Genomic DNA, 17,827 nt, shown 5'->3' with positions numbered 1-17,827 from the left:
GCTTAACCCGTTTCACCGATTCCTCTATGGTTGTGTCACATGTCTTTGATTTGACTTTGCAAATGTGGACAAATGCACGCCAAATAAGGGTTTGGAGGGAGAAACAGAGACTTCAGAGCGTTATACTGCTGTGTGAGGCCGCTCAGCTGGTGCGTCTGCGCCTCTGTCAGGTCCTCCCAATCCGCAGGAGTCCGCCCTCCTTCCTCCCCACCACTGCTTTGCCAGAGCAGCTCTTCCAGCTGTAGCAGCACCACCAGTCCCGCGGAACACACACTAACTTTCAAGTATTTAGCCAGCAGGGCAGGATGGAAGGGCCGGGAGCCGTGTAGAGGAGCTGCAGGGTCCCGTGGGTGCGCTTGGGTAGGATCCATCTCCATTCCTCTGCTCTTATATAGTCAGAAAAACGATGCTTCATATGTCAAAGCTAGAGGGAGGCGCTCAGCTCGCACTGGCTGGATAACCAGTTTGCCAAAGTTTAGTGTAGTCTCATAAGTGATTTTGTTAATTATTACATTACATTATTATTTATGCTTTGGGTGCCCACTGGAGGGAAATTCTATCTGGTAAACTGACCCCAACCCCCTTAAATCATAAAGTTTAGTTAATTCGGATTAGATTAAAAAAAAAGTGAAAACTATATTGGAACATGATGCAGTTATTCTAAATTAGCTTAATAAAGCCAAATCATTTAATAATCCCAGGAGAGGAAATCACTCAACTATATTTATATATTCTTGTTACTTTCATTTGAGAATAACACAATCACAATAACACAAACATAACAAAGTCAACGTTTGTATTTGTATCAATGTGCTTTAAGAGCGGTGATATTAAGGGAACTCTGTGACTTTGTGTTGATGTTATAATAGCAACCAGTTCTCCAAGCAACTGTGCGATGAGATACATTTACTCTACTAACTCCTGCTGCAGAGATGTTTGTTTCACTGTTTCTAATCAAACTTTATTCAATACAAGTGTTCACCATCATCATGTAGAATGTACTTACATATGTTTATAGAGGCTGCTGTATCTGACAGAGTGTATAGCTCACATGTTTTTGTATGGCATCAAAACAAAGGTGTAGCGATGGAGTCGGGATGCAGGGAGCGAGTATGAGTGTCTTAGAGTGTGGGACTTAAGAGTCTTAGTGGGGTCTCACTGACGGAATTTTGTCTGGGCAGCCACGAGTGTCTCCAGCCTGAGAAAGTTTTCACACCCGGGAGAGACGAGGCAGAGGAACCATGATTGACCTGAGCCACCTGACGGAGGAGGAGCAGGGCGTGATAATGACGGTGCTGAGGAGGGATGCTGAACTGAAAAGGGCAGAGGAGGAGCGAATCAGGTACAAATATGCGATCCACATCTTAAAAAACAAATCTGTTCGCCTCAAGCTATTAAGCCAGTGGCCTTTTAATGATTTAATAAGTAAGCGAAAGTATTCTATCAAACGTTTTGTGAGAGGGGGTTTTTGTGGGACAGTGAACATGCAGGTTCAAATGATGCTTGTCTGGCCATAATAGACTAACACAATAACAGCTTGGCCAGATACAGACGTTGATCATCACAGAGAATCCCCAATGTGAGATACTGCAGGTAATTAGATCAGGAGCAGGTTCCACTCCACACACGGCAGAGGATCATGCTGCACTGATGGACGGGAATAGAAACGCCAAAGGGCATTCAGAGGCTCCTCAGGTGCACAGATCCTGATCAGATCCAGTTTGGAAAACAACCTGAAAAATTCTATTCATACTTATACTTAAAGTAAAGTTAATGCATTAGCAGCATAATTTACTCAAAATTCAAAGGTAAAACTACTCAGAGGGGTTATATTAATCATATATTAATTTGAAATTTCGAAAACTGGAGTTCAGCATGTTGAGAACCTTAGCAGCATATGGAAGAGAACAGTCTCCAACATTGGATTGAAAAAGTTATTCACCTCCTCAAAACAAATTGAGATACAAGGTTTCCATCACGACACAGGCAACAGCAACATACAGTATGATTATGAATTTTGATCCTGATTAGATACTTGGAAGTACTTTTAGTTTCAACGCCTTCTAACGTGGGAGAAATATGTGTTATCAAACATTACGGTTGGAGAAAATGGAGGAGCAGCCAAACAGGATGCTTAAATTGAGCTTTTCTAACTGAATTTGAATGTAATTGAAGTTTGAACACGCCTGCAGTCACGTTCTCCATGTAACCTACGGGCGGCACACACACGCACACACACATACACACACACTCACTCACACATTCCAGACAAGTCGTGTAACCCTCCTGGCTGTCCTGAAGCGTCCAACGTGTGTGTCTTTGTTGTTTTGCTTTGTGTCAAAACAAAAAAGAAATGCGCCATTAAAACCTCTTTGAAGATGTTTGCTACGTTTCCATGTGTAAAAGTGGAGAATGGCATGAAACAATGTGCTATTTCACTTGGCGTAATGGAATTGAGCAGTGGGCTCTGTCATCAGCGGGAGACTGAATGCTCGCTGTGTCTCGGGTTGGTCGGCCTGGTGTAAAAGGATTAAGCCAACAGGCCGTAATAATGTGCTCCCCTTTCTTCACATGACCACTTTGCTCGTCCAGAGCTGCAGTGAGTTGGACGCTCGCTCACTCTGAGGTGTGAGTTCCTTTTATAGCTCGTCGGTTTGTTATTTGGAAAGATCACGCGCCCTGTTCTATGAAACCAGTCGACGGCAAAGCAGGAGGTCAAAAATGTACCTTGTAGTTTCGCTACAAACAAACACTGACATCAGTTCTGTTACACTTGAATTTGCTAAGAAAATAGAGCATGGGTTCCCAATCTGTGGGGCATGTACCGGTGGTGGTACTGAATTTTTGACAAAAATCTAAACAATTGTTGTATAAATTCTGTTTTTTTTTCATTACGCACTTTTCAAGCTCAGGATCAGAACAGCCCACACACACACACACACACACACACACACACACACACACACACACACACACACACACACACACACACACACACTTGCACATTTCTGTGATTTTTGTGGGCTGGTTGGTTGGCAATTATACTATCATGCAAATATAGTTTTTATACTTGAATGCCAAAACTTGTGACTCACTCATGACTCGCGGGACACTGACTCAGCCCCAACTCTGTGAGATGATCCGTTTGCTTATGGGCACTTGGGTGGAGAAGTTTATGAAGCCCTGAAAGAGAGTAAGGTTGTGCAGAATAAAGCTTGAAAATAAGAGTGAAACAACTAAAAATAGACTAACGTTTCTCAAAGTGTGCAGCGTGAATCAGTCATTCTGCTTAGTTCGGGCTCCTTTTGTCTGCCCCTCACTTTATGTTTTGCCTCATATTAGAATAATGGTGCTGCTCAGAGCTATTCACTGCCCGGGTTGAAAAGGTGTCAGATTCTCCATTCACCGTCTTTTATTTGATTGTTCAGGAGAGACTTTTTGTGTCTGTAGCCACTGAGCCGGAGCGGCACAATCTCATGTGTGTCGCTCATTATTTCTATTCAATAAGAAAGAGCTGCGGTGAACAGTTTGTTGTCAGAAAGTCATTGTAAAGCTTTTGAATACATGACGAATAAGAACGGTTCAGGTATTTTAACATTGGACTCCTTTCTTCTTCTCACTTTGATACATTGGTAATCCCGTTTACTGGATTCTGAACTTAAATTTAAATATCTGTTGACAAAGGTGGAGCCAATTCATTGTTTTGTGAGTCACAAGTCAAGGCACAAGTCATAAACAGTGAGTTTCAAGTCCTAAACAAATCTGATATCATTATTAGTCTCATCTGTTTAATAAAATTTGTGGTTGCTTCTTAAGGAAATGTATCCTTTTTTTTTGGATAGATGAGACTATAAAGATGTGATATTTGTATAAATTAAAAAAAAAAAAAATTTCGAAGGTACCAGGCTTTCCGAGTCAAAAGGCTTAAATACAAGTGAATCTTTATTCATTAAGTTGAGGCTAAAGTCAGCAAATCTGTCACTCGAGTCCAAGTTGAGTGTAAGTCACACAACCCCATGCCTCTCAATCGCGTCTCCTTTTGTGTCACTAGGAAGCTGCAGACAATACTGAACAGCAGCTCACAGGCAGATGCCAATCTCAAGTACCTGTCGGGAGAGTGGTTTTATGAGGCCAAGTCCCGCCGACACATGGACAAGATCCACGGCTCAGAAATCATCCTGGCCTCCATGAAGCAGAGGAAGGGTGGAAGTTTAGGTGTGTACATGTGATGGCAAATAAAAAGGGATGTTTTGATGACACACACACACACACACACACACACACACACACACACACACACACACACACACACACACACACACACACACACACACACACTCATACACTCCTTGTTTCCCCTGCTGCAGATGGCTCCCTCAGAATTGAAAAACCCAACAAGGCGCCCAGTGGTCGAGGTCTGGACGTCACTCCTCCACCCAAACCTGCCAGATCTTTGCAGGCAACACCGCAGCTGGTGGCCAGGTACACGTTCTAATCCTCCCTCCCTTATATTCAGGTTCTTCATTAGCATAACACAGCCATGAGAGAATCAGTTAGACGTTATTTCAGTGCGGGATACAGAGACATCAACACAAACCCTTCTTACATCTGATAGGATAATGCTGGTCTCTGATTGGTCAGAAAGAAATGCCATCTGAAAACATAGTGAAATTCTTCTAAAATCAATCAATAGGCCATGCCGTGCTTCTATAGATATCAACAAAGTTTGGCTATTGTCTAATCTGTCTGACTAAACCCACAAGATGTGTCTGTAGTTCTTTATCGGGACAGAAAAACTCACAGAAAAGTAACAATTTAATTAAATACCTTTATGACTCCTATGAAATTACGTAGCTACCCTATCTTCAGAGTGTGTGTGTGTGTGTGTGTTTGCCCTATCTGTGGTTGTCTTGTGACTCAGACTGTGTAAACATAGGTGGTGCCAATGTGGAATCCGTCTTGTTCATAGCGTAACACAGGATGTGGATTAACAAGGCAGGTCTGATGTATGATGGGAACCAAGACTTGTTTTCGTAAAGTGTTTGATCATTAATAATTAATGCTTCTCAAGATAATAACTCTTTAATGAGAACTGATTTGCTTATGTCAATGTTTTGGTAATTCATGTAACGAAATTCCAAAGGGATCAAAATGAAGCCACCCTAAAAGTTTTCTCCATTCGTCGAGATTATCGCAACATTTTGGAGATTTTCTTTAATGTGCAACTTGCTCCAGTGGATGCTTCTGTTATGTATAAGATAAAACACATACAGTGGCTCAGTAAGGCAGTTCCACTTCTATCAGCATCCAGTTTAATGTTTGACTTGGCCGGGCTGTAAATTGGCTAAACAAATACAGGCCCCACGGCTGTGAATGCCAAGCTGCTCATAATGTGGCAACAGCAGGTCTAGCAATGTACTGCAGCTCCTTTGGTCTATTTACTCGAGCCTTTAAAAGCTGTACAATTGGCTGCAAAATCAACACGCTCCCCTCAATACACAGTAAAACTTACAATGGAAGTTATTGTGGCCCTTGGAGATGGTTTGACTACAGTATTTTGACAGATTTGCGCTCTTTTTGTATGTTTACTGTAACCAAGTTGGCTAACAATTCATTCATTCATGAGGCATAGCACTTTTGATGAATCAGTCAGTCAGTTCCAGCAAAATCCTGAGGCAAAACACAATGACAATACCTTCTACGTATAAAATATTGCGATAACAGATACAAAATTGGTGAAGATTCCTAAAAAATAGGTATGGAGGAAATGCAAAACAACAGAAAATCTAGTGATGATGAAAGTAGATAGACAAGGAAAGAAAGAATCTTGATGCTATGGCTCACGGTTCCAAAAATGATAGACCAAAAAGTGGTAGTTACAGCGCCACCACCAGATCAACTGGCACCATAATTGAATGGGTTCTTCCCTGGATCAAGTCCAACTAGCCCACCAAGTTTAATAAAAATTGGGTTCATAACTTTCAAGCTCCGTTACCTCTGGTTTCAGCATAGACAAAGGGTGGAGTCCCCGATCGGAGCATCTAAGGGTCCTGCTGGGACCGAATATAGGCAGGAGCTTAACCTAAAGCTAAAGCCATTGCACTTCCTTCTCATTGATACAAGCATTATTCACGTGTCAGCAAGTGTCAGTCATGCACATTGCAGCATAACTTTGACTTACTTAAGCTTCAGCTCCAGTTGTTTGTGAGCTGGGCCTTCTTTCATCCAGGAGCAGCTCAATTTTACAGTGGTTAAATGCTTAATTTATGTTGTTTCTATTTGATGTTTCACACTTGATACCACACTTTTTACTCAACTTTTTCCCTAGGAGCACTGAGAAACAGAATCTAAATTCGGCAATTCATTCACCAGGAAGGGTAAGCATTACATGTTATAAAAGGAAGATGGTTGGACTCGTTGCAGTCATAATCCAAGAGTTCATCCATTGTTTTCCTTTCAGCAAAGACACAATCCATTCAACAGAGCTTCTCTTATTCTCATTGAGCCTCTAGAGAAGACAGATCAGGACTCCAATTCAAATGAGAAAGGTTTGAAGGAATAGCTCCAACACTAATTCTGCACATTGATACAGGCAGAACAGACATCTAACTTCTCTGTTTCTGTTAGAGGTCATATCTCCACTGAAGAGTCTTCCAGCTACTGAGGCTGATCAGATGTTAGGAGGTTCCAGCACAACCGAAGTCTCTTGCCGAAGGCCTGTGCCCAAAAAGAGGACAATTCTGCCCAAACGTAAGGCATCAGAAAGCAACGGCTTTGGGTTAGACCCTCAGCCAGGCTCAAAGGCCATCCCTGCCCCAAGAGGGAGCCTCCTAAATTTGGACTTTCACGAGTCCAGCCTAATAGACCAAGATGAAATGCCACAGAGGACCATGGATACACAATCTCATCTAGTATCTCAGTATAGTCAGCGTCCAGATGAAACCTCCCAGCAGCCAACGGGTGATTTGTCTCAGGTTTCCGCTCACACCAGCCTGGACGGATACAGAAACCCACCCACTATTAAAGGAGACAGGTCAGTGGAAAAATTCCTCGCTCCTTATAACATCTGCCCAAACACCTCCACTGAATCTTCCTCATCCTTCCACTGAAACTGACAATTGTGCAATTTCAGAGCAGCCACACACACCAACCGCGACACATCTCCCGAGAGTGGGAGAGAAGAAGCGGGAGTGCACACTGTCACTCTACACACTACCAGGATTCGGGATTCAGCGAGTCAAAACAACAGCAGTGTGGGTACAGCAACGAGACAGGAGGAACTCAGTGTGACCCATAGCATTGTGGGTAAGTTCAGCCACAAACACAACTCTGATTAAGTCATATGCAGAGTGACTGTGACAGCTGCAGTACAACTTTACATTTTTAGAAATTCCAGTTGCCTAGTAATGAATTGAGAAACTGTCACGGTTCAGTGTGGAGGCAGGAATAAAAGGTACATTTTATTAAATTTAAACGCCAGTAGAGGAAAATAAGATATACTGAGTCTGACAAAGACTCAGATAAATAGTTCAACATAAGAAGGAACAGAAAAAAGGGTATGCATCAGGAAAAAAGCACCAACCAAAAAAAGAGTTCTGACACAAACCGAGAGGTTGGAGGCAGAGAAACACAAGAAAACAAGAATGCGTCAAACACGCAAGGAAACTGACAGCAGCAGGACTCACACAAGCACTGGGATTTCACAAAATGTCACGAGAACACGGAACGAAAAAAGAGATGAGATGAACCTGGCAGCTTGGGCCCGTCCAGATTTCATGGGGTCCATGCAGAACAGTAGTTGCAGTTGACAGAGCTGACGAAGCTGGATCTTACGACCTGAAACATAGACGGGAAGACCAAGCTGAGCCATGGACCAACGACAAAGCGACTGGATCTGAAAAGACTGAAGAAGGAGGACATCTGAGGGTCTGCAGAGATTAATGGCTTTCTGCAAACAGAAAGTTAACTGGTCATGGGTAGCCAAAAGGAAACAGCCACCTCAAGTCATATCAGTGAGGATGGCCGTCTCCATGATTGTTAAAGAAAAACTTAAGTGTCTGATGTTTTGGCAAGGTCGTTCCAATTCAAAAAGTGAGGACAAGAGGCAGGAGCAAACAGGAGGAGGAGGTAAAACATGAAGAAATGTAATGCTGGCAGAGTATAAGAAATGAGATAAGGAGGCTCCGAGTCTAATAGGTGGCGAGAAGGGCTCAATAAATAGTCCAAAATTAAAAACAAAAACGAGGAAGAAATCAAGAAATCCAGCAGGGAAACAAACTCTGTAAGAAATAGTTCTGATGTGAACCGCGAGTCTGGAAGGCACAAGTCCAAGGAGCACGAGAAACCCAGAAAGCATGAAAACAGACAAGAACAGCAGTGGAAACTCTCAAAATGTCATTAGAAGCTGGCAGTCACAACATGGACAAACAGGGGAAGTACACCAGAACAAAGGAGAGCAGTGCTGCTGGTGCTGCACTTTGGGGGGACTAATGAGGGAATGGGAATCAGGTGTGTGACTGACTGGATATAGCAAACATGTGACAGACGAGAGGCAGCCTGGAACAAAGGGGAGATATACACACACAAACACACACACACACACGCACACACACACATATACATACGTACGTACAGTAGAGACAAGCGACAGCAAAAAAGGGGAAGACACAGGATGTGACCGAGGCTTTACTGCTGCCTGGAGTGATCATTCAGAGAGCACATACCTCCACCAAGGACACCGCGTTTCACTTTTCTTTGCTAATATGGAACCAAACTTCATCCAATTTTGGATTATTACCTCCAAGCCAAAACAGGTTTACCACATTAAGTCTTTGTACTTAACAGTGGTACTGCAGACATCATCTCCTTCTGGATCAATAACTATATGTAAAATATGTAAAAAGCTAATAATTCTGTGGAATCCGCATCATCTTAGCTACACTTTGGTGGTTTTGTGTTTCTCTCCTTGTATAGTGACACCAGAAATGTGTCTTTTGATCGTCGCTTAAAATGTCAATATATTTCATCATTTTTAATGAACACAAGAAAAATGAAATGAATTTTTTTAAGTGGTCAATTCTTTCTTATTCTTTCTATTCTTATTCTTTGTATTGTTTCAGATCCACCACTATCTTATGACCTCGACTTCATTGATAAGACTGATCAGTCCACAAAGACAAATCAGAAACATGTGTTCGCATTAACCCGTCACATGTCTAATCCCTCTGTGGAGGAGGAGGACACCATCACAAGGGTGCTTGAGTGGATCAGCCGCAGCACAGACAGCATCGATTGGCTAAAGACAGAGGATGGTCAAGAGGCTACTGACAGACATGCAGATAGGAAAGCATCAAGAAGTGAAGCAGCTGGGAACATCGACGGGCAACAGATCCAGTTAAAAGCCACTGGCAGAGCCACGGACAAGGAAGCGATCAAAACCCAAGACGAGGAAGAAAGAGAAAGATGGAGGCCACAGGAGGTAACAGATGAGGAAGATGAGAGCCAAACACTGAAAATCTCTCACCTGAAGTCATTCTGGGAGAAGAGCACCCCAGGCCCCAAGATAATTATTAGCAAATCACACTTGATCAATGACAAAGGACAGAAAGCTGCTCAGCTCACGGTGGACAAAGACGACAAAAATTTAAAACACCCTCACAGAGAGCCAATAGTAATCAAGCCACAGAAAGACATTGCATCTGTTGAAAGTCTCCATATAAATACAGTAAATAACCAACAGACAGACGACCCAACGTACAACTCAATCAATTGCAAGTTACCAACCAGTCCCCATTTAAAAGACAGGAGCGAGTCAGACACTGAGATTCTGTCTTTAACCAGATGCAGCCCACAGCCAAGAACCTGTTCACAGTCCAGACTCATCCCAGACTCCGAGAGCTTTTGTTCAGAGACACCAAATCCACAAACCGACAGTATTTTCCACTCTAAAGAAAGTCCTCTGAAAGATGAGTCCTCCACCTGTAAATCTCAACTGCATACGGAGCCTCAAGCAAAGGACAGTCCAGAGTACCTGTCTAGAAGCAATGCGCACATGGATTACAGGCAAGGTGGTACTGATGTGCAATACATATCCAAAACACAAATGCGCAATGAAGAAGCGAAGTTAAGGAACGTTGAAGATCAAAGTGCGCAATCGAGTGTGCCTCCCAAAACAACAGAGGACACCTCGAATAGAGACAGCTTGACCAGCCCACTTCCACAGAGACAGAATCAAGAAAGCAATGCGGAGAAGATCAAGCAGCTTCGATCGTTCTGGGAGCAGGAGAGGAACAAGACCATGTTCTTCGCTGGCAAACCTAAAGCAGTGGGCGAAGGTAGAGCCATGCGTGGTGCAAACCAAGGCAAACTAAGCAAAAGATTCACCAAGTCAGAGTTTGACCTGACGTTAGTTTCCAAAGATTCAGACAGCGATGGAGATGACCCTGTCAGAAATCCACCAAATTTCACTGTTCTTGCCGTCAATCAGAGGCTAGAAAAATTCTCCCCAAGTCTCAGCGTAAACCGTACGCAGTTTAGCTCTCTGCTGGAGTTTTGGGACGACGCCTCATCAGATTCCAAGGGTTTGTTTTCTTCTGACAAACCCAAAAGCACCAAAAGGAAAGAACAAATAACCTCCCAGCTTCAACCTCAGGAGTTAAAGTGTGCTGATTCAGAGTTTTACTGCACATCTTCCCCAACAGATAATTCAAACACTCGAGCAGTCATTGTGAAATCATCTTCTTCCACTGGATCAAAGCCGCCACAGAGAGAATCGACAAAGGGGCCAAAAGACTCGAGCAGAGAGGACAAAAGCAATAAACCCCAAAGCAGCACTGGGAAAGTGCCCCGTTGTCCCAAGAACAAGAAAGACGGAGCCGGTAATTTTAGCATTCGTGGAAATTCTTTGCGTCGAGCCACCAGCATGTTCGCTCTGAGTGTTGCTGATGAAGATGATTTCTCAAGCCAGCTGAAAAAGGATGCAAGCCCTATCCACTCACTGAGCAGGAAAGGCACCACGTCAAGGAGATCTTCGGAGGAGAATGAAACTCTGACTCCCCGCGCTCGTGCGTTTGTTCCCACTGACTACCGGCACTATTTGGGAATGACAGATAAATCCGGCATCCACACCTCTCTTGCCCCGGCAACAAAAGTAGACGGGTCAGAGGGAAGTCCCAGATATGAGCTTGACCAGAGCTCGGAGGAGCGCCACGGCAGGAGAGGCAACAATACCTCTCAGCACCCCCCCTGGGTGAACTACAGTAGTTCAGACACAGGGCAAGAGTCATCTATGAGCAGTACATCAGAAACCTGGTCCAGAAACAGTTCTAACCGTGAGTAGCAACTTCAGTTTCTACAGTCCCATAGCAATAACAAAACAGAATTTTTCATTTTCAGTTTCAGTTTCAGTTTTCATGTTAAATTTTCTTTTTTGGATGATTTCAAATGGAAATTATTTTAAGTGTCTTAAAGAGTTTTCATGAACTCCATCATGAACTTTAAATTAAATTAAATTAAATTAAATTAAATTAAATTAAATTAAATTAAATTAAATTAAATTAAATTAAATTAAATTAAAATGCAGAGCTAGTGTTTGAACACACTAAAATCAACTGTGTACAGTATGCCACAATGCCTTTGTTTTGACCTCCTGTAAGCTGTGAGGCAGCTGTCATCAGAATGTGTCCGGTGTGATACTCTGCATCATGTCTGTGTGTGGTTATCTGTGTTGGCAGAAGCAAATCTCTGTAAACAGCCTGCAGTCAGCTGCCCGTGTTTGATTAGTGGGCTGGGTTATACAGAAGTTTGAATTTACTGACACCACACAGCACAAATACTCTTTTACCCTCTGACCAACCAGCCACTGTAAAAGCTGCTCTCAATGAATCCTAGTTTAATTATTATACTGCCTTTTAAGTTGTACAACTGTGGAATATTTTTCACAGTAAAAGACATAAAATCTGAATGAATAACACATATTGGCAAATATTAGCATGATACTCACTTACATATTTTCATTTACTATACATATAAAGAATTTCCGCACTTAATCAGACTCACACTGATCGTAGGATCACACAACCATGTGATCCCTCTCTGTTTTTATGTTTTCAAGAAAGATACCACTGTATAATTTGAACCATGCCACTGTTAATGGAAACACTTTGCTGAGGGAAGTGTTTCCTCTCATCCTTAGGTGAAAGAAGTGGCGCTGACCAAAACCCTGTGAGGAGAGCACTGAGGCGAGCTGAAGCACGGCCCAAAAATATGACAAAAAGCATGGAGGACATCACATCTGTAACACCACGTGAGAATGTCTTCAACTTTCAAAATGATGTTTCTTCCCCCAAATTGTCCCCAAAGACAGATTTAGAATGATTTCAGTTTCTATTAAGCCCGACTGTCTCTCACAGGACAGGAAAGACGACAAGACTCAGCTGCTGAGCCAAGACGCATCAGTAATGGTAAGAACGTGACAGAAGTGCTGATACTGATACATTCATAATAAATTGATTTGCCAGTATATCATGACACTAATGAAAGGGTTTCACTCTCCTTCCTGTATTATTAGTTGTGTCCATCCCATCACCCTCGTCGTCATTTTCAGATACAGAACACCTGAAGAAGATGAGCAAATCCGTCCCTTCATTCTTGGACAAAGAGGTAGAAGCCGCCACGCATGCTTTAGTCCGTTTGTGTAAAAGCCCCCTCTGCCTCCCCGGGCACGTTGCTCCTTGTGCCTGCTGTCTGTGTTGCAGAGTGATGGCCAAGACACTGACTCTGCTGGCGAGGACACTTCCCGCCGACGAAGAGGAATGATGGGCAGGTCAATGACTAACCTCACCAACTCCTCCAGCTTGGCATCTGAGTCTTCTGTATGTTTTAAACACCGCAGCATGCATTGCTTGTATGCACGAGCTTGTGTCCGCATCAAACACTGCAACTTTGCTTCTTATCCTAACAAGTCTCTTAAATGCAACAGCAATCGCACAAATCATCAGGAGAAACAGATGAATCCAGAAAATGTGCAACTGGTTTGTGATCTGTATCTGTCATCACATTTTGTCACACTTTGTGTGTGTGTGTGTGTGTGTGTGTGTGTGTCTCCCTAGCTGAGTGGAAGTGTGATGACCATGTACAGTGGAGATTATGGTAATGTGGAGGTTCAGGGAAACATCCAGTTCTCCATCAACTACGTGCAGAAGCTCAGAGAGTTTCACATCTTTGTGGCCAAGTGCCAAGACTTGGCTGCTGTGGACCCGAAGAGGATGCGTTCAGATCCGTGAGTAATTTGCTCTATTCAATTGAGGATAAACGCCAACTAATCTCCAAAGCAAAGGAGATTGTGTTTCACATTGTGTCCATTCATAGCTAAGTAACATGACTAATGCCCCTATAAAGCTTTTATAAATAGTATAGAAATCAATAATAACTTCCTATTCATATTAGAAGTCTTAAATATTAAATAATATATTTAAATATATTTAGTACTGATTATTTATAGTATGTATTATTACTGAACTATTAAAAAAAACCTTTGAAGGTGGTTGGTATTAAAATAAATTATCCCAAGTTTTTCCAGAAAAGTATAGTTATTATCAAGGTAGATATGAGTGTAGGCATGTAATTTGCCTGGTGCCTTAACAAGTCTGTTGTTTGCTGCTTTTGCAGGTATATCAAAAGTTACCTGGTTCCTGATAAAGCCAATCTAGGAAAGAGGAAAACGTCTGTGAAAAAGAAGACACTAAATCCAACTTTCAATGAGATCCTGAGAGTAAGATTCTGCAGAGGCGATAAATGTTGAATTTACGCAAACATTTTCCCACACTGTAATGACTAATACTCTCTGTGCCTGATAATGGACAAACAAAAGGTGGCTCTGCTCTGTCCCTCCAGTATCGTGTTCGCATGGAGTATCTCAGGACCCAGAAGCTCATTCTCTCTGTTTGGCATCATGACACGTTTGGCAGGAACAGTTTCCTGGGTGAGGTTGATGTGGACCTCTCCAAGTGGGACTTCGACCACACCCAGATGAACTACTTAGCCCTGAAAGCCCGGGTAAGACACACACACCGGCAGCTTTGTTTTCTCATCAAATAACATCTCCTTATCTAACAATGTGGTCAGCTCTATTTGACCAGATATTATCTTGTGTACTGTAGTTATTATATAACTTGAGCAGAGGGATTTTACAGCCTCACGTTGGCTTTGGACATATCTACATGTTATTACATATTTACGTATTATTAACATCCCTGCAACATATGTAATATCGTTTTCAGACAATGCCCAATCTTGTTCCCTCAAACGGCAGAGGAGAGATGAAACTGGCTGTACGTTTCCTGCCACAGATCATCCATAGTGAAGGTCATACAGTATCAGAAGTGACATACCTCTTTTTTACATGTTGGCTTCATATAGAAATAACTAGGCCTACGTTCATTAAATGTGTAAATCTTATATTTTGTACCGTAAAGGCTTGGCTAAGGAGGGTTCCGACACTGGAGAAATCCACATATGGGTGAAAGAATGCAGGAACCTGCCTCTGATCCGGCCCACTATTGACCCATACGTTAAGTGGTAAGCGCAAATAATACTCCATAATTGAGGTTATCAGTTGAAATCTACGCTGTATCAACTCAAAGTCTCTTTTCTCCATCTCAAAGCTTTGTACTACCAGACACGAGCAGGAAGAGTCGGCAGAAGACACGTGTGCTGCGGAGGACCGTGGATCCGGTGTTTAACCACACAATGGTGTATGACGGCATCAGAGAGGTTGACCTCACTGAAGCCTGTGTGGAACTCACTGTCTGGGACAGAGACCGGCTGGCCGCCAACCTGCTGGGGGGCCTAAGACTTGGAGCTGGAACAGGTACCCATGGGAGAAGTCCGACTCATTGTTAGCTGGTGGTCTATATCACAATGCAAGATCAACTTAGTCAGACTCTTTGTCAATGACTTGGTTCCCCCAAAGCTGAGCTGAGATTTACGTGATTTTAGCTCAGATTTTAAGCCATGACTGACAATGGTGATTTAAAAGTAGGTGATGCACAGATTTTGGACATGCTTTTGTTACTGCTTGACTGGCAGCATATGAAGTAGACCACCTTTCAACCTGTAATCGCGTCCCATATTCCAGGTGGCACCCAACCTTATAGTGCTTTCATTGCTTGTATTTGTCTGTATATCACTCCTACAGGTCGAAGCTATGGAGCACTGGTGGACTGGATGGATTCAACTCCGTATGAAGTGGCCCTGTGGGATCGAATGATGGCTAACCCTACTGAATGGGTGGAAGGGGACATCCCATTAAGGATGCTAAACTCTACCAAAACCACCTTCAAATAAGCAATAAGACAAAAAAAACAATCTTGTGTTAATTATCTATGGTGGTCATTTAAGTTCAGTCAAGGAAAAGCTCTTTTTGTGCTCTGCCCCCCATTAGTTACAGCACTTTACCATAAAATAGTCAATAAAGCCAAATTATCGGGCAGGTATATCTCAGATTGCATTGTATGAGGCTAATGTTAACCAGCAGAACAGCAAGACATGTGGACCAATGTCAGCTATGAAAATGTACTAATAAAAACTCACTGTTGAAGTACCCTTGTCGATGTTATCAATGTTTTGGTAAAAAATCTTCCACCTACACTTTTTTCCACCTGGAAGAAGACTGGGTGTTCTCTAGTCTCTGAAAGGATTTTACTCAAATTCCGGAAACAATGACAGGTGAGATATTTGGGGCAAAGTTTGGTGCAGATAAGGAACATTGGCTCAGTTTTGGTCTGCAAGCTACACCATCACACCTTGATCAAATCTTAAGAACAAAGGAGGGGGTTCATCTTTAGGTTGTCTGCCATTTTTTGTGATGTCTGAACTCTTACGTGCTTTGCAAACTAATAACACACCTGTGTCTATAGACAATTCTCCTTACCTCATTGCTCCCGACCTGATGGAAACAGATGTGTGCCTTTCCTATTCATGTTCAATCAATTCAATTAGACACAGGTGGACTCCAGTCACCAGAACTCAAATGCAAGTGTCAAAAGAAAATAATGAATATCTGTATATTTAATGTATGTAAATTGGTAAACTGGTGGCAATTTCCACCATGTTGTCCATGTGAAGCTTATTTGCAAGAATACATAACTCCACTCTAACTCTAATATTCATAAAATGTTTTCTAAACTTTTTGATGTGATTTGTGTATTTGCAAATGAACTTGTTTATTTCATAGCTCAGTCGGTATAGTTTTCTTCATCCAAAAGATGAGCTTTTTAAATGTGCCATAATTTCTTACACCAAAGCAACAAAAGGTCTTTCTTTTCTTTTCTTTCCTTATGAGGCTTAGATGATGATGATGGTGTTTCATATGTGCATCGAATAAAATCGTGTTACTAAAGAACTACATGTAAATGTAAATGATAAAAATTTGAGGGTGCCTCAAGTCTCTCCTATTGCAAAACAATCCTCATTATGTATGAAAATTCAACACAAGACAAAAAAGTACATATTTGAGCAGGATTGATGCAAATATATGAAGTTTTTAATTACACTATAAATTCTGATTTCAGACGTTCTAATCAAACCTGAATTTCTTTCATATGATTCTGACCACAAGATGAATGCAAAGATTTCATTAGAAATGCATTATTATTATGATTATAATTAACATAATACACATTTATTCTACAGATTATGTGCCCTTATCTCTTAGTCTATGTGATTGATGATGATTACTTGCTTAAATCCTAGATAACTCATACCATCTTGTTATGATGCTACCTTTGTAAAATTCAGAAGTGTGAGATTCAGCTAAATATCCCATTTCCATGCTTTTTCTTTCATACTGATCATAGTCAGTTTGATAATCTTGATTAGTTTAGTTTCTTATGATGTTTATTTCTTGTTAACACAGTGGCCATAAACAATAGAGCTGGTGAATGGACTCTGCGCTTAGTCAGAGGATGTTAATCCCTTATTGGTTTGCTGTGTCAGACGTAAAAACCAAAGAAAATACCCATTGCGGCAAAGCAGTTACATGGACACCAATGCAAACAATGCAATGCAAACAAGGAAAGTCAGAGGGTAGGTGGTCTGGACTGATGTGCCTGGATGGGAAGAAAGGTGAGGAATATTACGACAATATCAAAGTATGAAATATACGTATATACAATAGTAATACAATTTCACAACTAAATTTACAATCCACAGGAGTTTATTGAAAGGGCAAACTTTTGCCTTCCTCAATGACATAAAAACTTCACTATACACACAAAGCAGGTACACATTCAATGCAGATTCTTACCATGAGCTGAAGTAAACAAATCTGTTGAGAAATAGAACAAAAACTGCTCAGAATGAACAGAACATAATTTGATTGTTTTGACATTGTTGGATTGTAATTTTTTTTTCATCTTGATTGTGCTATCATGTTTCAATATCTACTTAATATTACTTCAAGGCTTGGTCACTACGGAGCCACACAACTGTCAGGTGAGAGGAGGTGCAAACTGAAAACACCCGTGGTAGAAATGCTGGGACAGCATTGTTAGAAAGTAAGCTTCCTTAACTCTGCTCTGTATTGATAAAAGAAAGTTTCTTACTTTTGAAGAGCAATTTGCACCCCCACCCCCTTACAATGATTTCAACATTCTAACATGACTGCAGTGTGACGCAATGAGTCACCTGGCCCAGGGTGTGAACTAGTCTCAGAGGATGAATGTCAGTTGCACTCTCTGTGGAAGGCCAGCCAACCCTGAGCATGTCCCCTCCTAGTGTTCGTCAAATCTGGCAGATGGGAAAGTCTTGTGCTCAAACCCTAATCTGA

At 41.9% G+C, this 17,827-nt stretch overlaps 1 protein-coding gene across 2 annotated transcripts; it reads left to right on the top strand.

The window, feature by feature from the left end:
• The first annotated feature begins 222 nt into the window (after positions 1 to 222).
• Positions 223 to 15,870, top strand: sytl2b (synaptotagmin-like 2b). Of its 2 annotated transcripts, XM_076146477.1 has the most exons (20): positions 223 to 360; positions 1,182 to 1,342; positions 4,052 to 4,215; positions 4,368 to 4,482; positions 6,329 to 6,377; positions 6,461 to 6,548; positions 6,628 to 7,033; positions 7,133 to 7,305; positions 9,120 to 11,330; positions 12,194 to 12,304; positions 12,411 to 12,461; positions 12,569 to 12,660; positions 12,756 to 12,872; positions 13,110 to 13,279; positions 13,669 to 13,771; positions 13,894 to 14,055; positions 14,280 to 14,364; positions 14,475 to 14,577; positions 14,664 to 14,869; positions 15,197 to 15,870. In XM_076146477.1, exons 2-20 carry the CDS (start codon positions 1,242 to 1,244, stop codon positions 15,343 to 15,345), a joined length of 4,656 nt encoding a protein of 1,551 aa, XP_076002592.1. In that variant the 5' UTR covers positions 223 to 360; positions 1,182 to 1,241; the 3' UTR covers positions 15,346 to 15,870. The 2 variants fall into 2 exon arrangements, with proteins under 2 accessions (XP_076002592.1, XP_076002593.1); XM_076146478.1 differs by lacking the exon at positions 9,120 to 11,330 and having other exon boundaries at positions 15,197 to 15,865.
• The last annotated feature ends 1,957 nt before the right edge of the window (positions 15,871 to 17,827 follow it).

Source organism: Genypterus blacodes, unplaced genomic scaffold (genome assembly GCF_046128005.1).
Source record: "Genypterus blacodes isolate CSIRO-AG114 ecotype Tasmania unplaced genomic scaffold, CSIRO-AGI_Gbla_v1 ptg000032l_1, whole genome shotgun sequence".
Classification (NCBI taxonomy): Eukaryota; Metazoa; Chordata; class Actinopteri; order Ophidiiformes; family Ophidiidae; genus Genypterus; species Genypterus blacodes.
The sequence above is the reverse complement of the archived record's forward strand: the minus strand, read 5'-3'. Positions and strand labels throughout refer to the sequence as shown.